This window comes from Ictalurus punctatus, chromosome 20 (assembly GCF_001660625.3).
Source record: "Ictalurus punctatus breed USDA103 chromosome 20, Coco_2.0, whole genome shotgun sequence".
In the NCBI taxonomy this organism is placed as follows: Eukaryota; Metazoa; Chordata; class Actinopteri; order Siluriformes; family Ictaluridae; genus Ictalurus; species Ictalurus punctatus.
The window spans coordinates 20,691,487-20,712,930 of record NC_030435.2 but is presented as its reverse complement, the minus strand read 5'-3'; the positions used below and the strand labels follow the sequence as shown (position 1 = coordinate 20,712,930).

At 40.8% G+C, this 21,444-nt stretch overlaps 2 protein-coding genes across 3 annotated transcripts in view; one reads left to right on the top strand and one right to left on the bottom strand.

Moving 5' to 3' along the window:
• stk11 (serine/threonine kinase 11) overlaps window positions 1-21,444 on the top strand; it is a 175,184-nt gene that overhangs the window by 25,234 nt on the left and 128,506 nt on the right. The window lies entirely within an intron of this gene.
• On the bottom strand, window positions 316-21,393 carry LOC108280185 (voltage-dependent calcium channel beta subunit-associated regulatory protein). Its single transcript, XM_017495004.3, has 10 exons — window positions 21,292-21,393; window positions 16,064-16,135; window positions 10,814-10,959; window positions 8,708-8,769; window positions 8,298-8,463; window positions 7,301-7,472; window positions 6,844-6,996; window positions 6,075-6,336; window positions 4,838-5,057; window positions 316-4,437 (listed from the first exon to the last, which is right to left on the bottom strand). The coding sequence occupies exons 2-10, from the start codon at window positions 16,109-16,111 to the stop codon at window positions 2,802-2,804; spliced, it is 2,865 nt and encodes a 954-aa protein (XP_017350493.1). The 5' UTR covers window positions 16,112-16,135; window positions 21,292-21,393; the 3' UTR covers window positions 316-2,801.

Sequence of the window (21,444 nt, the reverse complement as noted above, 5' to 3'; positions counted from 1 at the left end):
ATGGATGCTAGCCAACCGTCTTGCTTATTTATTTATTAGCACTCCGTTGTCAGTCAGCACAAACCATGTAAATATATATATATATATATATATATATATATATATATATATATATATATATATATATATATATATATATATATATATATATGTATGTGTGTGTGCGTGTGTGTGTGTGTGGTGTGTAAATAAATATATATATATATATATATATATAATGTGTATATATATATATATATATATATATATATGTGTGTGTGTGTGTGTATATATATATATATGTATATATATGTATAGATGTGTGTGTGTATTATTTGTCTGGTTAAATACATGTTTTTGTAGAACAATGATAAAAGTAAGGTATAATTTAAGTGTTTCAAGGGCTAAATGGCACCCACAGGGTATCCTAATGCAGATTAATGAAGCACATGTACACATGACCACTGTGCGTCAGTACCTAATTGGGGCATTTATGTAATTTTTTTTAAATTATTTTATTTATTCCTCTACATTTCTGACTCCACTAAATATTGCAGACACATTCATTGACTCTGTATTCAAATGTATGCTGCATCTAGGGTCACCTCCAAGTTTAATATGACCTATATTACTTAAGTAGTTTATTACAAGTAACTTAGTACTTAAGCATTTTTATAGTGGATGGTCCTTCACTTTCAATTGAATGATCTATTACAAATTACTTCTCCAATTACTCAAGTAAAGAATTGGTATAGATTTTTTTTACTACGACTAAAAAAAAAAAACATGTTTGGTCTGCCATGTGCTGTGTGATGTAATACATCTTGTTACGAACTATGACGTGACTGCTTCACGTCCAATTAATGTAAGTTTCTAAGGTTGTGATCACTGCATCATCAACCCCCGGGTAGCAAAACCATTCTTCTGTCTGTCTCATCACTACTGTTTAAGGGCTGTTTTTTTCTTTGCTACTAATCAATATGTAATATGAGAACAAAGAGTTCCAAGAGAAAGAAAATGAGAGATGGGGTTGTCATCGATCTCTGACAGTTTAATGTCCACAAGGACTAATGTGCAATGCACAGACCTGTTTAAGATGCTTCAGGTGTTAGACCCAGGGCGAATCTGTTATACAACAGCCTTTCTCATGAAAAAAGGACCAGTGATGCTTGGTACCATTCTTTTCTCTTTTTTTCTTTCCTTTTCTTTTTTTTAATGTTTGCTCATCAAAACCAAATAACCCGAGGCTTGTTTTCCGTCATATAAACCATTGTAAAGTAATTTGATGTTTGGAATAACACCGTCGTTTTATTAGAGTTGGTTCTGTAAATTCAGTCATCAGTGAATTGAATACTGTAATTTAGTTCTCTGTATTTAATGTTGCAAAAATAACAATTTAAAGATATTTTTTTATACCAGAGATCTTTTGATCTGGACAATCAATATCACACGCTCTCCAAGCTCTGGGCAATTTACCCATCCCCTTAGTCATGATTAATGTCTGCTTAGCTGTGTTAAATCTCTTTATAGATCATAGGACATTAATAAATATTAAAATTAGGACTGAAAAAAGATAAATAAATAATATTACGGTATAAAATGGAAAGTAACTATTTATTTGACTACTTAGAACCCTGAAAGATGTCTGACACCACCTGCCCACCTCCCAGGATTGATGCCAGTTAACTTTATATCATACCAACAAGGACACTTGAAAAATGAAATGAGCAGAATTAATAGTAGGAAACAATAAATTCAGCTCCCTTCAATCCAAAGTGCTGTTTTACTTTTCCTTGGTCAAATCGTATCAATTAAGACTTTATGCGATTCTCTCACGATAGTCCCGTGATTCGATAAGTGAAAACATTCTAATGTAAGTGGCTTTTTAGATGCACATCATAGCAGCAATTGCAATTCTTTTGGTCCCAAGTTTCTGACACTTCGCTAGATGTTGTTAATCCGTCACAAACTGGCTGGTGAGTACATCGTATTAAGTGATCTAGAACCACCTTTTTTTTTTTTTACCAAGGACCCAAGGAAATCTTTCACAAGTTCTGATTTTTGTCTGCAACCGCAAGATCATGGCAGATCAGTCCATGTAATGCAGCCTTTAGCATCAACAAAGCTAAACGCAAGCGTTGGTTGACAAGCTCTGGGTATATGCCTGCTAGTTTCAAATTTGGCTCTTAACTTGATTTTTGAACTCATCCTCAAATGGGGAAATATTTTGTGGATGAAGTGCTTTAATCTCAGGCATGAATGAGGAAAGAGGATTATGAATCAGCATTATATGAAAGCTGTGATTGGAAATAATGGAGTGCTAGGTTTGGGCTTCCTCTGGAAGAAGTAACTGTCTAATTATTTTTATTTTATTTAATTTTTTTGAGAGCAAAAAACTTTTATCATAATTTGTAATTAACAAAAATGCAGTTGATGCTTGTGTTTATTACTCTGAATTGCCCTGTAATTGTAATTGTTTCCCAAAGCACCCTAGTTTATCTAGTTTTCATAGTGCAATTTGCAAGTGGTGTTAACATACATGACCTATACATGGGGGAAAAAATACTCATCTTTTCAATATCATTGTCTGCATATGGATTTTTACTACGTTTTCAGACATTTCCCTAGTTTGAGACTGCAGCAAACCCGCTTAACACTGCAATAATAAGGAAAGGACATGCATTATTTATCTGAAAATGGTTGAGGTTGTGGTAGTGTGTAATTGGGTTGCCGTAACATCAGAAGTTCATGTTATTCTCTCCTGTACTCTGAGGTGTCCTCCTGATTTCGCCAGCCATTGAATGCTGCTGTTCATCATGCTCTTAGTCCTGGCTGCGGTCTGGGGAGGTGCGGGTCACACTCACCATGCATTCCTGACTGCCTTGAGTCCTCCTCAGGCTGGTGTATAGTCGTTCATCTATATTGCTCACCAGTTTATCTGATGGACTGGGTGCCACTACACTATGCATGTAGCCTTTGTTCATAGGGTCCTTATCCATGTTATATCTGTTCTCTGGAATGTGAATGCCTGTGTTCCATTGGCTATTACTTGTCTTTACAGAACTGGGGTCCATAACCGACCATCTATGTATCTCTGTGGGATGCCCAGCACTCCCACAATCCTTCAGTATCCCAGAGTCCACCACGGTGCTGTCCATTGAGGGGGTGGAAAACAGCAAGGTGGGACAATCCTCCTGTGACTTTACCACAGGACTACTGTTGTTACTGCTGTTATTGGAGTTGTCTTCAGGAGCTGGACCAGAGCCCTGTGTTTTGGGTGATTCAGTGCCTTCACTGGCTGCTCCCTCACTGGCCTCCTCATCTGCAGCACTAGCAATGCGTGGTAGGGTGCTGTGGTACCGTGTGTCCAATGGGTAGTTGGCGCTGTCTCCTCTCCGCAGTGCGTAACTGCGCTGTCTCTCCAGGGATGGTGAGTAGCGAGCAGCTCCGGGATCACTGTACTGCTTGGTGCGTTGCCACTGCTTGCGCAGGTGGATCCGTGAGCGATGTCTGTGCCGTAGAGAAGGTGAACCCTGCTGGTCGAACTGTGGATCATGACGCAAGAATTCATTAAACAGGGCCTCGGTCTTCTCATCGATGCTGTAGTCTCTGCGACGAAAGCGCGGCCTGGGTTTGGTTTCTGCCTGCACTTCTGGTGTGTCTCTGAGTGAGACGCTCGGTTCCCCCTGGGATATGGTACTGGGACAATCTGGCTCTGTGCTAATGCTGGTTTCTGAAGCTTCATCCTCCAGCTCCTCCTTGAACAGTCGAGTCTCAAAACTCTCACACACCGTCCCCTTGCGGCCAGCATTTGTAAAGAACCGGCGCCGTTCTGATGCTGTCTTACCAGACGTGCCTCCAAAAAGTCGTAGATCCTCTGGTGCTTTGCATGGAGCTTCAATGGAAGCATAGCCGCTGTCCATTTGCAGAAGCTTCCTGCTTCCAGCCTCACTGTCACTGCCTCTCTCTGAATCCACACTCTCCCTGCCATTCCTTCTGCCGCTAACCTCTCTGACCACATCATCATACGGAAGCTCACCATCCCCATCAATCTCATCATCTATGTCTTGCGATTGGTAACTGGGTATACCTGTTCTGGAGGCACCAAGGCCCCCTAATGAACAGACACTGTCAGCATCACTGCGTGTGGAGTCTCTGTCATTGCTGCTCAGGTCAGAGGAAGCATACTGTTCCAGTGATGCTCGTAGGCTCCAGATGTCCCGGTACATGTTGGGCTGCTCCAGGCTTTCCTGTCTGTTGACTAAACCAAATTCAGATGCTCCTTCAGCACTAGTTCCTTCTCCTCCTACTGCTCCTAGTATAATCCCTCCATTAGCTCCATTCTCCTCTACTTCTTCCTCCGCTTGAGACCCGATGGATTCTGGTAACTTGTGGGCTGTTTGAGTCCTGTTGTCTTCAGCTCTTAGATTTACTTCCAAAACAGCCTTTACTTCTAACCTACAGGGAACCAAAGTCAAAGAAAATAAGACCTGAGTCATAACAGTCTTTGGTCACACAACATTTATGGTTGGGCAGTCAGCCCCAGCAGGCTTTTGGGCTCTTTATCATTGTGTGTAACATTGCACTCGATTGGAATTGCATCCAAAAGCACTTGTAGGAAAAACACAACTTTTTTTTTGATTGACTTCACATAAGGACAGACAAAACATTTCATTTCCACATTTTATATTTCTGTCTGCAACATATAGTGAGGAATATGTTTACATAATGCAGAACAAATTCTTTTTGTAGTTCCATGACTGTCCACACAAGGTAAAGGATGCAGGTAGACCTGAGGCACCTGAAGAAAGCAAGTGCCTCACAATGTGGACACACTGAGTAGATGAAAGTACCGTACCTCCTGAGTGGGCCTGTTGGGGGTGGACAGCCTGTAGTCGACGACTCCAAAGAGCCAGCAGAGAGTCGTCTTGGGGGGTCAGCTTGTGACTGAGAGGATTTGACACGCAACAAAAAATCACTTCCTCCACCTGCTCCCGGCTGCTGGAAGTCCTCCCCCCCCTGTTCCAGAGTCTCACTTGCTGCTCTCTGTCTTTGAAATGCTCGCCTCCGCGGAGAACCTGAGAGAGGGGAAGAGCACAAAAGAATGGAAGGGAGGAAGGGAAAGCTTTAAAAGGTGTATTCGGTAAGATTAATCCATTTATCCACTCCCAGGATCTGGGAGACAGGAGACCCATCCAAACACAAACAAGCATTCTGGACTGGAAGTCAGTTATCCAAATGGGTTTTCTCAGCCACATGATGATACTCTTTCTGTCCTGAAAGAAAGAAAGTATGCACACAATGAACCAAAAGACCGAAAGGTCATTAAGTTCAGACTGTGTGGTCAAGCTATGCTCCTGTGCTCCAGTAATAACAGTGTATAATTTTATCTAGGCCTCATTAAGAGGAAATGAACATGCCACACTTGCTGACCTTGCACATAAGGTGAAGGATAACACAATTTATATGACGTTAATTTAGCAGGCAGAATCTCTTCATCTTCCCCTGTTCTGTCTGCAGCCACTTTTAATCTCACAGTCAGCTTTCACTCAGCTACTCTAACGACACACTTATTGATTCAGGATTGATTGGCCTCCAACGGCCCGTTCGTTAATCCCTACGTGGCGGTTAAAGCTTCCTTTCCTGTAGCTGTCATGTGTTTCTCAAGAGCAACATGACCTACACAAATCAGCAAGGAACCCCAGACTGTCAACATTTTAGGTCTTCCCACTTCCCAGCACAACTCCAAAATGAATGAAGTGTTCTGGTTGCTGACTAGTTGCTGGGTTCAGATGGCCATTCATTTAGCCATTCATTCATTCCTACCTGATTCCTAGAGCACCATGCTTTGCATGGTTGAAATATTTCCTTTCTTTATGCCTCTATCATTTACGATTGGCTTATTTAGTGAAATAAACAGCGAATAAATGTGCTCTCTAGTGGTACTCCAGGCACAGATAGAAAGACTGAAAGAGTGGCAGGAAATAGATCAGAACAATCTCTTTTCAAACCAAACAGAATCTGGATTTGATTTCCATCCATAACTGCTTCTTCTGATATACTGACATGGTAACCATGCTTTGCTCAATCCTCACCTCTCATGTCCAGACTGGCTGCTCTGTTACTGCTGTCTAGCTTCCACTTTTTGATGGTGAAATAGGGGCTGGCTCCCTCCAGACTCGCATGCCGCCTGAGTCGGGACAGGAAGTGCAGCATGGTGCCCTGCCCTGAAGATGCACCAGCTCCTCCTCCTCCTCCTCCTCCTCCTCCTCCTCCAGATGGTCCACATGCTCCTGCTACTTGGGAGGATTCAGGGTCGCCTTCCATTTTTAATCCAGCACTTCCCATTGCCTCAATCTGAGACAAAGAGTGAGATGCTACACAAGCAGGATCCCAGCCAACATATTAAAATCAATTTATGACTAAGGACAGGTTTAGCTGCTGCTTTTTTGTGTAGGAACTAACTTTGCTTTCTCGGAAGGTCCACTATTTCTTAGTGAAATATTGTTGATAAGACAGGTCAGCCAATACAGTACAGTATTTATGCTGAGGTATTATGGAGTTGACAGAATGACATGGTACTGTATGATGATTTGAATCCTGAGGCAGTGATTGCTCATGAGTAACGTAATGTCTTCAGTGTCAAGCGGTGTACTCTGAAAAGGCTCCTGATTTTAATTAGTAGGCAGCCTAAGTGCCACTTTATACCCGCTTCTCAGAACACACTTATACACACTTACAATATTTATACAGTAGTGCTCATTCAGATTTGAAGCAGAATTTATGTTCTACTATTACTACTACAGTACTACTACTTCTGGTAATTTCATTGTTTCGGTGTTTGTGAGTGTATGAGTTACTCACGGTCCTAGATCGAGGTGGTTCAGAGCTTCCTTCGGTAGTGCTGGAAATAAAGCTGGTGTCCAGAATAGAGTTTAGTGTATCTCCAGGCAGTGCACAGCTTGGGCTCTGGCTACTCCAGGGCACTTGGGATTCAGGCAGGGTGCCCTCACCAAGCTACGGACACACGGATCCATACCAAACGTGAGTATTTCATGGTGCGTGACATGTAACACAGAGCAGTTTGGTCTTAAATGAAAGACCATCCATTGCTGGAGCGAGACCAGAAAGCCAAGAAAAATCGGTTAATTGTGCATTTCGATATACTGTGTATCTATCTCATGTAGGATTCTTATATTTATATATATATATATATATAGAAAGAGTCCATACCACTCAAATAAATGTTATTTCGAACTTCAAAATGGTTTTGGAATGGAGTGTACGACATGAAGGACCTGAGAGCGAGTCTGTATATTACCTGAAATATGGATAGGGATGGTTTGTGCTGCCGATGTTCTTGCAGGTTGATGCTGTTCTCAGGTGAGTCACACTCCATGATGGTCAGGATGTTCAGTGCTTGAGGCGCAATGTGCAAGTGGGTTAGACGAGCCTTCTTCAAGTGATGGAAATCACCCTCTGTAAGAGTATACCTAAAAGAGAGAATGAGAATGAATGTCCAACAGATGCTGACTGCTTAGGTTGTTTTTTTTTTCTTTCTCCATACCACTAAGTTCACGCAGAGGCCGCCTGAACCTGAATCTCTTGTTGTAAACCTAGTTCATTGTGTTCGTTCAAAATCAGCAAAATGTCACAACACCTCAAAGTAACTGTAAAGAAAATTGAAAAGAGACTAAAGGCACGATAATTAGCAGGAAGTGAATATGCCAAGTCTGTTGTGAGTCATATCTTAAGCACATATGCAAGTTTCTGATTCCCCGTAACAACCAACAGCATGAGTTTCTATTTATACTTTACTATATTGAAAATCATCAGCCAAGATTGCTATATGTACATTTTTAAAGAAGATTGTGCTGCCTAGTTGTTAGTTCATTTCAAACCGAATCTAAATTTAAAACCCATGGCTTTGTTAGAGATGCCAATGTCTATGGTTTAGCCAGAGATTACAGTTTTTATGTCTTTTGACCTCTTGCAGCAGTGATATGGGATCATGCTTTTCTTTTTTTCCCCAGCAGTCAGACCAAAGATAATTCACTGATGCAGGAAGTTACCCAGCCTTGCTGTTTTATTTCAGAAATAAATAAATAAACGTCCACTGACGTACGCTAGGTTTTTTGTGATTAAAGCTCTGTCTTTTATCTCTGCCTGCTAGGACTTTCCTGTAAGCAATATTGGCACCTCTGCTATGCTAGACCAGGTTTGTGGAAATGGAACAAACTGATTTTTATGTCGATTTGACCTCAGTTTAGACAGAAAACAGCCCACACCACTCAACCCCACCTATTATATTCCCTGACCTTCGGCCTTTCTCCTGGTTCTTCTTGCTCTGCTCGTAGATGGCCGTCTCATTGAAGGAGACCCGCCGGCCTGTGTACACAGAGGACTGGAAGCGTTCTGTGTTCTCTTCGCCGTGACAGCTGGAGGTGGAGAGTGTGTCTGTGCTTTCCATCCTAATGGTGATGTCTGTCAAAGAAACATGAAAACATTTAAATGAACGCATTTATTTCCTATTATGTACGTCAGGTATACTAAATTAAGAATGCTACCCTAGAACCAGCTTTCACTCTCCTATACAATCATATTCATTAGGACAGGAAGAACATAAGTTAGACCACTGCTGGAGCTGATACGTGCAAAGAACCCAAAATTGAAGCTAAATAACTGAAGGCTTCAGAATTTCTTAAAACATTCTTAATTGGTTAATTACCTTGAGTAGGTTGACTCTCTTCCACATATGTGGTGTTGGTTTTCTCCAAGTCATCGCTGGCCCTAAGCAATTATATAAAAGAAACAAAGTGTAGAAATATGCTTCATGACCAGTGCAAGACTAACATGCATGTGCAGCTGAGTGCGAAAGTTTGCACTCCCCATGTTTTTTTTTGAATGTAAAGTATTTTTAAGAGGGTCCAAAAGCTTCACAAAGGATCTGAAAGTGGAAGGCTGAAAGGCAAAGGGACTAAACAATATATTTATTTATTAACATTTAGAAAGTGAGGTAGTTTTAAACTATATACAGTGCCCTCCATTAATATTGGCACCCTTGGTAAATATGAGCAAAGAAAACTTTATTTTTTTTAATCTTTTGAACTTTTGTTCAAAAAATTTCACAAAAATACTCATGGATATCAAACAATTGAGCTCTGAGTCTTCTACTATAATGCCTGATGATGTTGGAGAATAAATGGCAAGGGATCTGAGACCATTCCTCCATACAGAATCTCTCCAGATCTTTCAAATTTCAAGGTCAGTAAACCATTTTTGTGTTCTTTTGGACCATTGTCCTGCTGGAGGATCCAACCACGGCCCACTTAAAGCTTTCTGGCAGAGGCAGTCAGGTTTTCTTTTAATATCTGTTGATATTTGGTAGAGTCCATGATGCCATGTATCCTAACAAAATGTCCATGTCCTCTGGCCAAAAAACATCCCCAAAACAAAATCGCCAAAAAGCTCTATTCTGGTTTCATCTGACCATAGAACCCGATCCCATTTGAAGATCCAGTAGTGTCGGCAAACTGAAGACGCTCGAGTCTGTTTTTGGAGTAGAGTAGAGGCTTTTTTCTTGAAACCCTTCTAAACAGCTTGTGGTGATGTAGGTGACTTCAGATTGTAGTTTTGGAGACTTTCTGACCCCAAGATGCAACTAACTTCTTCAATTCTCCAGCTGTGATCCTTGGAGATGTTTTGTCCACTCGAACCGTCCTCTTCACAGTGCGTTGAGACGATATAGACACACGTCCAATTCCAGGTTGATTCATAACACTTCCAGTTGATGGGAACTTCTTCATTATTGCCCTGATGGTGGAAATGGGCATTTTCAATGCTTGTGCTATTTTCTTACTTTCAATCTTGTGAAGTTCAACAACCTTTTGCCGCACATCACAGCTATATTCCTCGGTCTTACTCATTGTGACGAATGACTAAGGTAATTTGGCCTATGTGTTACCTCATATTTATACCCTTGTGAAACAGGAAGTCATGGTTGAACAATTTCCTGTTCCTAGTCACCCAGGTGTTCTAAAAATGTAAAATATCAATGGGAATATACTTGAAATATATTTTTCTCATATGAATTCACATAATAGTTGCACACCTATATTTAACAAAAAAATTTATTTTTTGATAAACCTGTGTTGTTTGCGCAATTGTTTGATATCCATAAGAGCAGAGTCTTTTTGTGATTTGTTTTAAACAAAAGATCAAAAGGTTAAACAGTAAAGACAATTATTCACAGCCATCTTTACTCATATTTCCCAAGGGTGCACTGTATATGGTTTATACTCTACCAAAAATGCTCTCATAATCCAGTTGATCATAACGACTCTGACGTGTGTTATTTCCGCTTAGCCTGAAATACATGTAACTGTCGATTTACTCTCCCCGTCAGATCTGTCAGGATGGGTTTCCGTTGCTCATAAACATAGTGTCACATCGGCTTCAGCCATACAAGAGCTAAATCGGATTGCCTCTCCATGCATGCAGAACACTGAAAGCACACAGGGCTCCTAGTCTGTAATTCAGTTCAGCTCATGACTTCTTTCAGCTGGGCTTTGATTTCTCCATTGCTATGAAAGACAGCTTTGTTTTCGCTGTGTGCATTGGATGGTTATTTCTTGAACATCAATAGAGCCTTATGATGTTAGCATAATAGCACACCTGCTTACATTGGAAACACGTTCATGCGTAGGTTAAGAGATCTATTTGTGGTGCACTCATGATCATGTTCAGTTATACAATCTGTCTACTTAAAATGTAGGAGAACAAACTCTGTACATCTCTATGTTGAAATACGTCTCATAAGATCTGGAGATCTCACCTCGAGTAACGGCGTCCACTCTGACAGCAGCGATGGCAGAAGATGAGGAGAGCAGACAGCAGAACCAGCGTTCCTCCAGCGAAAACACACAGCATCACCAACAGCAGCACATAGTTATCTGGCCTGGCTGATGCCACTGGCACATCCTACACACACACAGAGTTTATGTGATGAATTTTAAAATGACAGCTTAGAGGGAATAATAGAGATACAAACACAATGAGGCACAATGAGGATAAAGGTCCCTCTGCCACCTCCAAACACATAGTTTCCCCTGCTGTCCTTGATACCAAAGAACAGAAGATAATACAGTGCCAATCTATCAGTGTGTTTATTCAACTCTCATCCTGTGACGGCACCGGTCTGTGTGTGGAAACACATTCCAGGTATGGTATGTGTGTGGGCTTGTTTTTTTTATATCTTATTGGAGACCAAATGTCTCTACAAGGTTAACAATAGCTGATGGTTTTGACCCCATGAGGAAACTGCAGCTTTTATTTTTTAAAAAACAAAAACAAAACAAAACTAAGAGAGCCAAAAGGTTTCCTTTTCATTACTGAGGTTAAGGTTAGGGTTAGATGTAGGTGTATTCATAACATTAATTGGTACCGTTAATAATGATGGCAGTGGAAGACCCGCACAACGGTAGATGTGTGTGTGTGTGTGTGTGTGTGTGCGTGTGAGTATGAGAGAGGGAGAGGGAGACAAGGGAAGCAGCTGTGTGGTCTAAAGGTGGTCGCTCACATGTGTTCCTGGCATCAGCACGATCAAAGGCAGAAAATGAAAACTGGAGAGGGAAGCGTGAATGGAAACCTGCCGCATGGGCAGTGGTGTTTCTGAACTTTTGGTGACCCTAGGCAACAACCCTAGTGGTGTTGAGAGGAGTTGAGGTCAGGGCTCTGCAGAGGCCACTTGAGATCTTCCACTCCAACCTTGGTAAACCATGTCTATATGGAGCTCGCTGTGTGCCCAGGGGCATTGTCATGCTGGAACAGGCTTGGGCATCTTAGTTTCAGTGAAGTGAAATTCTATACAATTGTGTGCTTCCGTGAAGGTCAGGTGTCCACATACTTTTGGCCATATAGTGAACCTTTAAAATAATGTAATGTACATAATGGAACTTAAGGACCATTGAATATATATATATATATATATATATATATATATATATATATATATATATATATATATATACACACACAAATATACATGCATACATATACATATATACCTTGAATTGGCTTTTATATCAAAGTTGTAAAGGTACATCACATGCACGTTCCAGGTATAGTCTACATACTTAGAGTATAAATGAGGTACACCTGAGGGATAGTGGCAAGGAAAGATTCATTCGTTCGTTCATTCATTCATTCACCTTCAATAACCGCTTTATCTTGGTCAGGGTTGAGGTGGATCCAGAGTCTGATCTAGAGCCGGATCCCTGTCTGTTTAGGGGATATTCAGGGTTCAGCATACAACAAGGGACCAGTTGCATGAAATGTGACTTATTCATTCTAATCATCCTAATTAGCAGAGAGAGTATTCAAAATAACTCCCACCCCGGCACTTACTGCTAATGATATTTGGGCGAAAGTGGTCCCAGAGTGTTTAAAGGCAGATATTTGCTAGTGGATAAAAGATTTCCTTTGGCCATTATGGAAAACAAAGTCTCATGAAGAGCAAGCATTAGCAATGCTTTGAACCTGAGGTTTTAATCAGCAGTGAAATATTTTACTTTTATGAAATCTTTTATTCAAATTTTATTACAAACCCATAGAATGATGTAACTGATTGCTGGCTATAAGCAATTATCTACAACAATCCACTATGAATAGAAATTATAACAGAAATATGGTTGCTTATTGGCCAGTGCATGACTAACCGTATGTAAAATGGGTGTATGCAGTGAGTCCGTCCCTGGGGGATCCCGAGTGGTGCAAAAGAAAAGCGTTCATTCTACTGTTCGGAGATCACGAGTTCGAATCCTGACAATGCTACAGTCATCCATGGCTGGGAGCCAAGGGAGGAAAATTGGTAGTGATCTCTGGGAGAGAGGGATGGTATACTCTTTCTCCTTTATCAATCACAGCGACACTAGCCAGTCGAGGGCATCTGTGAGCTAATGTATACCCAAGAGGGCAGATAGGTCCTTCCTCTGTATGTGATACCCTGGCCTGTGATGCGATTGTTGGCTTCACGTGTCTCTTTGAGTAAGCAAGTGTTAACCTTCACCCTCCCTGGTGGACGGGAATTGGCAGCCGACCAAATTTGGAAGAAAAAGGAAAGAAATTAGCATCTTCCATGGTTTTTAAATATAAAATAAAATTCACAAATATCACAACTAAGGATACAAACCTGCCTAAAATATCTGAAAGATGCTATTAAGGCAGTGGGTGGGCATTAAAAAAAATATTTATCACATTTACAACTGATATAATAATTTTGTTTATTTTTCCATTAACATCTAAACATACATTATTTGACTATTTTTATTCCCTTTGATGCCTGTGAAGCCCAACCCAACGCCATATGTCTGGGGTTTTAAACAGAAATTCTCTCAACAACCCTTTTACTTGTTTTAATTCCAAATTTCAGCTACAAACCCACAGGAAAATCAATGCACTGACTCTCGTATGCCGATAAATCTGTTATCTGCTGTTCACTTCCCATTAGTTACTCCCAAAAAGTGTTTCTGATTTATTTAAATCGATGAAAAAAAAGCGCAGTTTATAAACGCAGTCCATTATAAACTAATCCTAGTACAAAGTATGAACATACTGTAATGTAAAATTGTACTTGACCTGGTGACAAATAGATGTATTATAGACTATTATTAGCGTCATTTAAAATAGTAAGCTGAGTAATTTAAAAGCCATAATGTAACTACACGGATGCTTTTTTTTCAAACACAATGCCATAGCAAGCAAGAAGAGTATGATAAAAACACGCATATTCATGAATATTTTGCAATCTTGCAGTAATATTTTTGACTTCACTCCCTGGCATGATCAACCACGCATGTTCAAGAAACCAACACTACTGGAGTAGCAAAGAAAGCACGGTAGTAGTAAAAAAAATCACAGAGAAAATCTGATTAATTACCCCCCCCCCCCCCCCTTTTTTTTTTTACTACGGGAACTATTACTTGGTCAGATTTAACGAGCTTTAAATCCAACACATCTTGCCAGCACTAAAAATGACTGTAACTTTGCATGAGACTGTTGATTAATAAGTTCTGGCTCAAAAGTCTGCACCAGCGGCCCATAATCAAAATGCTAAATAGAGCCTAAATTCAATTCCGCAGCTCATTTGAATGGAAAATGAGAGCAGAGGTGCTTTTAATATTAACTGTGGCATTAGAGGCTTTCATGTGAAGGATGCAGGTCAGTGCTGGTCTTGTCTTTAGCATTAACTGCATCGAAAATCCAACAAATACTATATTCCCTTTAGAGTCTGCAAAACACAAACATTAAAACTAGTGCTCAGCATGGTAATGAATAAAAAGCAACCGTCCAAAAAAAAAACCCCAAAAAAACCTTACAGTCCATTAGGAAAAATCCACTTCCATTGTCAGCCGAAGGCATTAACCTTTTTTTGATAAAACTACTAGAAATTTATAGAAAATAGCAGGATACAGAAACATGTGAGCATGCCATTGGCTATATACAGGAGTTTGCGTTCCATATTTAAAAAAACTAAAGAAGTCGGAGGACTTTAAAGAACTGGATACACACTGGATGAATTAAAAGGATGGATTGAAAAAAGAATTAAAAGAAAATGATTGAATATAGTCATTGGCCTGTACCAATAAATATTTCCCTACAATATTTAAGGAATAAAACAAAACATTCAGGTGTTTTATTCCTCTTATAGCACAGCAATTATCCAACGCTACATTTTTTAAAATGTATTTACAATTTATGTTTAACATCGTGGACCATCTGTGGAACAGGTTAGCTCCTTTATTGCTTGTTATTACCTCTGTTACAAAGCACTGACACTGGAGACTCCTTCCAAACATGCTAAATGAATGTCTCCTCACATAAAGCGTCACCATATTTCCCTGCGTAAGTTATTGCAGAAACAATAATGTATTAGAATGAGTGCATGAACATAAAGCTGTCATTTGCTGTAATCGACTCCTTCTGACCAATCAGAATCAAGAATTCAACAACGCTATGGTATTTTAAAAAAGTAAATAAACAAGGTTGCGTGTTGTTATTATTTAAGCTCTAAAACAATATTACACTTTGTGACATTCAAATTCTCAGTTACAGCAATGATGCCTTAAACTGAAAATGCTAATGGGAATTGACCTAATGGTCTAATGGTTTCCATTATGTTAATGCTTTCCAATACTCATTAATGTAATGCGTAATGGAAACCATTACACCATTAAGTCAGTACTCATTAGGATTTTCAGTAACATCATGACTAATGCACACAGCACTTCTAAGAGAAATTCAGATGTGAACTTTCGGTGAGCAGACAGAGAGAGAAATTCTTCCAGGCCATTTTGCTGCTCTTTCAGCTACACTGCCTCAGAGCGATGCAGCTCCATACAGCATCGAGGCTTCGAAAGCTGAGAGCAGAGCAGAATACAGATACAAAGAGCTGGTTCCTGTGTAAAAGCAAACTGCTTAATATGGATCTTCTTTTAAGACGGCAAATCCGTTGAGGCTATTGACGTAAGGCAGGGTGAGGAAAGTACCGATTTTGAGATCATGGAACAGCTTGGGTATTGGGAGGTGGTTCTAGAAACAATATAAAGAGTGAATGATTTCACATGGTTATTACAGATCATCCGTGCTCCATTTAGATCCAACTCTGATCTGAACTACATTCCGGAAAATCGGAATATTAAGGCCCTAGTACTGTTTATTAATGTTACATAGTGCTGACACTGGAGACTCCTTCCAAAAATGCTCAATGAATGTCTCCTCACATTTTGGAAAGGGCAAACTAAAGAACAATAATGTTGAAAACAAATCTCCTTAGTATTGTTCTGATTTTAGCTAAAACATCAAAATGCGTGATTTTTGAACAAAGCAGAAACATGAACGTTATGAATTAAGTGTGTTTGATCTTGAAATTTCAGAAGAAAGGTTTAGCTAGATTCAAGTTCCTCAAGGCTTCTTTATAGGGGAGAGGGTTCTACCTAAAACCTATATGGGTTCCTTTTGGCTGCCTTTTTTTTTCTAAGCGTGTAGTTGTTTAGCCTCGGTGTGGTGTGAATGCTGGGATACTCACAGTGGCGTTCTCTGTGAGGGTGGTCAGCAGAGGCAGCTCATCGCTCATGGTCCTGGCGAGAGTGTGCACTTCCTGGACCAGAAGAGACACAAACATGACAGGCAATCAGATAGACAACTACTTTTCATTCAGCAGGCCCACCGAGTGTCTTGCTGACTCGGCTAATCTGCGAGCAGCTGCATTACAGCGAGCTGGCTCGGATGTTCACATCTTCCTCTCCTTTCTCTCAGCTCCCCCAGCTTTGGCTTCACTTCAGGGACACGGATGTGAAAAGGTGCCAAAACATCAGAGATGTGAGTGTGATGCTTTGTGCTCCACACATTTTTCCCTTTGCTTAAACAACACACCAATTGAAAGCCTTCTCCGTGCAGAATAAGTACTGGGTAATGATGATGATAGAACATGAATAACAATGAAAAGGGGTATGCAGTGTATAAGAGGAAATTAGATTTCCGAAAAGTGAAGACAAAACATGCCTTGAGGAGATTTGAGTAATCCTTGAGGGTCAGATAACTCCCTTCCCTTCTTACCTTTTATTTTCTCACAAGGCTGAGTGCCATGTTTTAGCACTTTATGTTAGCTATGTGTTTACCCATGTTATTTTTACTGTCTTTATGGACCAAATGTCCCTGCAGTGTCAGAAAAAACAAAACAATAAAATTCCTACAAGCAGGGAAATTAATTTGTTTTTTCTCCATTAGAACACAGCATTCAAAGTATAAAAGACAACAAAGGCTTACTCTAGTTATTGTGATTAAGCTTAAAGGGGCTATTTGTATTTTTAGAGCCCTCTGCTGCCTGCAAAATGAATTGCAGTTAGATAAAACTAACCATGAGCTGCAGTTATTTTATGGGGGAAAACTATAGAGCTGGGCAGTTGTTGTTGTTTTTTTGTTGTTTGTTGTTTTTTTTGTTGTTGTTGTTGTTGTTTGTTTTTGGGTTGTTGTGTTTTTTTGTGTGTTTTTTTACAGCTGACGGCTGGGCTTTTTTCAGGGCCATAAAAATGTAATCAGGGATCTGAAATGAAGAAACTAATCATAGCTCTTGCATGTCAACATTAGGAATTTTTAAGGTGTCTTTGAAATGAGATTTTTACAGGTGTAGAAACACTTCTACACCTATGCAAAATATTTCAGACTGCACCTTTAAGGTAAAGTTTTTTCAGTTAAATTTCAGTAACTAGTTTATCCTGGTCAGGATCACAGCGGATATCATGGGGACAGTGTGTGAGGGAGGATGGGACAGCAGGAAACCACACACACACACATACACACACACACACACACACACACTCATACCTAGAGTCACTAATCTACCTATCAGCAGATGGTGGAAGGTGGGAGGAACCCAGAGAACCCAAAGGGAGGACATGCGAAATTCCATACAAACAGTAAGCTGAGCTACCTAGTCTGCTACATTATGAAGTCTTCACCGGCAAATCTTAGATTGTTTAAATGTCCAGCATATGCTGAACTGCAAAGTACACTATAAAAGATGTGTATGTGTGGAGTCATTGTTTAAGGACACACTCTCTGGCCTGTGACCCTGACATAAGCGACAGCATCTGTGACAATCCTACATAGCACAGTGCTCACCATGTTATACTGCAGTGCAGACACTAACTACGGCGGTGTACACACACAGTGAAATCATCTGCTGAGTTCATTCTGTGTAGGAGTTCGTTTAATGTGTCTGATTTTGCCACATACTCACACACACACACACACACACAGCAAATGGAAAACAACAAAGCTCTGTACAACAAGAGCACTTCAAAGCCCACCTGTCCTGATTGCCCTCATCCTCATTTTCTCATCTATAGCAAAAACACAAATGCACTCTCTCTCCTCTCCTCTCCTCTCTATCTCTCTCTCTCTCTCTCTTTCAATCTCCTATTCTCTCCCTTCTCTCTTTCCATCCCTCCCTCTTACCATGGAGATGCTAGGCATGCTGCAGTGCTCTGAGATTTCTAATGATAAGTCTGTTGCTGGTTGGCTGGTTTCAACCATTTCTGCTAAACCAGTCATTGAGAAAATCCTGAAAGGAGAAAAGTAGCCGCGTTTTCTCAGCTGTAAACCTTTAATGGTTTTCTATAACCTTTTTTTTTTTTTTTTAGATCTACGTACATTGAAGCTTTTCTGCTTGTGCACACCTTTGTGCTTTGCATCTCAGTCAAGGAGATCTGTCATTCAGTAGAAACTATATCATGAAATATTAGGCCATAAACCCTAATTGCCAGAGCCAAAACAATTCAAAAATGTTTGCACATGATTTTTACATCACCAACAAATATGACAGATTAAAAGGGATGTGTACAGTATACAAAACAATGGAAAGAAACATGCACCAGGACAGACTTTCTTCTATCACAGCATATTTCCTACACATCATATTGTTAAACATGATCTTAAATTGTGTAGGAATCAAACACTACTTATAAGCAGTGAAGCTCTTTTCATCAGTCATTTTTAACACAGGATTTTACAGCAGTCGTTATTCCCTGTACGCACTGTTATAGCCAATTGATTCAGCATTAGGTGCAGCAAAATATTTCCAAAACATACAGTGGTAACATTGTAATTGTGTGCTTTTTAAGTAGCGTCTTCAAATGTCATCTCAGAAATCTTTCTTTCATTCTGACATCTAAGCTTTGTTATCAAGAAACGCAATATCACAATCTCCTCTCACACGCAAAGAGCTTTTAAGATAACGGCTGAAAAGAACGAGAGATTAACGTCTTCAGATACACAACTTAACCCACAGATGATACACAACTAAATGATAAACAAATCCCTCAGGCACAGCTCGACTCTTAAACTAAACACACATCTGACTGTTTGGCTGCGGGAACCTCATACGCATGTTACACTTCGGCCATAAAACCACTCCACCTGAATGTACCGCACACATCCAATTCATTTTCAGGCAAGACCATTAACAGGCATTAACATGTCCCCGTCCTGGCCCCCACGCATACAATCTCCATTAAGCCGGGCCGTAATGGCTCCTGAACATGAGCAATGTACGGCAGCTCCGGACTTAGAGTGGCCTGTTTCTGGCCAATGTGTATTCATGAGGAAAGGAAATCTCTACGGTGCAGTAAAGCACCTCCAGGGTCATTTTCCTCTCTCTTATACACAAACACACACATGTACACACTTCCTCGCTAATGCTCAATAAGGCCTGAGCTCATTGTTTTAGGCTCTCCAAAAGCTTGTGTGTATATGTGTGTGTGTGTGTGTGTGTGTGTGTGTGTGTGTGTGTGTGTGTGTGTTTATGGAAGAGAGTCACCAAGGTCAGAGATTCTCAGGTCATCCCTCACAACCAACCATAGAGGTGGTGTGTTAGAAGCAGAGAAGGAGCCTTGAGTAGAACAGGGGTCCAAGCACTAGACACTTCCCCTGAAATATTTGAGTTAAAGGAATACTCTATTGTTTTTCAACCTAATCTCTATCAACTGCATCTGTAGTGTACATGCAATACCAATAATCTTGACGTGATTCACTGTAAACAACTTGTCTTTAATGTAAAGCTGAGGGCAGCTGGTGAAGTCGTCAATAAACATTGATGCGAAACACATGAACTCAAACTCAAAAGTAGCTTTTAGAACTCATTCGTATATTTTTTTTGTTTGTCAATTCAGTTCTATTTCATATTTTGAGTGACGAGCCTCCTTTTTTGTGGTTGTGTGATACCACTGTAGTTGCGTGGATCAAATTATTCAACACTGCCACAAAAACCTTTGGGAAAACCGTAAGTCACCAGAAATATGCATTTTATACTTTATTGCTCAAGGGCTGGGAAATGAATAGAACGAAAACAGCTTTGGGAAGACTTTTTCCTCATGTCTGTCTCATAATACGTCTAGACGTAACAGTTGTAGTTTTGAACTTTCTTAATATAATAAGTTCATTCATTCATCTTCAGTTGATTCTGGTCAGGCTCATGGTGGATTCTGAGTCTATCCTGGGAACACTGGGCATGAAGCAGGAGTACACCCTGAACGGGTGCACCATGCACACACACTCACACATAGGGGAGATTTATTGTAATCGATCCACCAACGTTTGGGAAGTGAGGAAACTGGAGAACCCAGAGGAAACCCATGCAGACACGGGGAGAACATGCATAACTCCTCACAGAAACTAATCCGAGCTCAGGATTAAGCAGGGACCCTGAAGCTGTGAAGTAGCAATGCACCACCATGTCAACAATCTCCTTATATAACTGTATAAATAATAAATACGGATTGATTATAATGCTGGAATATTCCTTTAAGGTAGAGCCTGTTGGAGTTGGAGTGGGGTGGGTGGGGAGCAGCCCAGGATTTCACCCCTGGTTGGGAACTCCTCACGTAAATCATACATTCTGAGCAAAACAGCATTCCCATGTACCTGTTATAGGTGTTTGTTTGTTTGTTTGTTTGTTTGTTGTTTTCTTTTAAAATAGAGACATATAGAGTCCTCTGGACTGGAAAAGGAAAATTTCTTAAATCCTAAACTTACGTCTTACACACACACACACACACACACACACACACACACACACACACACACAATAATCTTCACTTGGATGGGTCACATCACCCTCTAGCAGTGAGCTCGGACCAGCAACATGCAGAAACGTTCTTTTTGAAACATACATTGAAATGTCAGTCTGCATCGTCAATCGCGCGCGTGCGTGCGCGTGTGCGCGTGCGTGCGCGCGTGCACCGCATTTTGGCTGCGTTAGGGGAGGATGAGGATCCCCATTCCTCACGGAGAGAAGCACTTGTGCGTCCCCGGTAACAACGCAGAGGGTGAGAGACGGATTTAGAAAGCCGACATGCGATGATCTGAACCTCGAAACAGCTCCAACCTCTCACCGCCACATTCAGTCCCAGCATCATCCCGCCCCTGTTATTACAGTTTACATTACAGTGCTTGCGTTTTCCCCAACATCAGCACCGATGCAGAAATCACGCCTCGTGTAAGCAAGCGGGCCTCAGCAGCAGCAGCAGCAGCAGCATCACTGAAACACAGCTGTATCTGCAAACCACCTTCCAGCATCACACATCTGTCTCGCATCTCGCCACATGCGGGACTTATCCGCTATTTTCGCCGTCCATGCAGCCTATAGTAAACACTTCAAACCGTTTTTACCAGCTTTTAAACACAGCCAGGAAACGGCGAGTGAAATGTCTGACTCCAACACAGTCTGGTCTGAGAGAGAAGGAGGGAATCACTCACCTAGTTGGGATTCATGCGTCTCTTCACTGGGTGCCTTTAATTTTCCTCCTAAAGCTGAGCGTAGTTATGAATGAACCTCGGGTTCGTTAGGACACGCCCACCAGCCGGTTGTGGATGGACACCACGTGACCTGGGGAGGTGGCGCGAACAGCG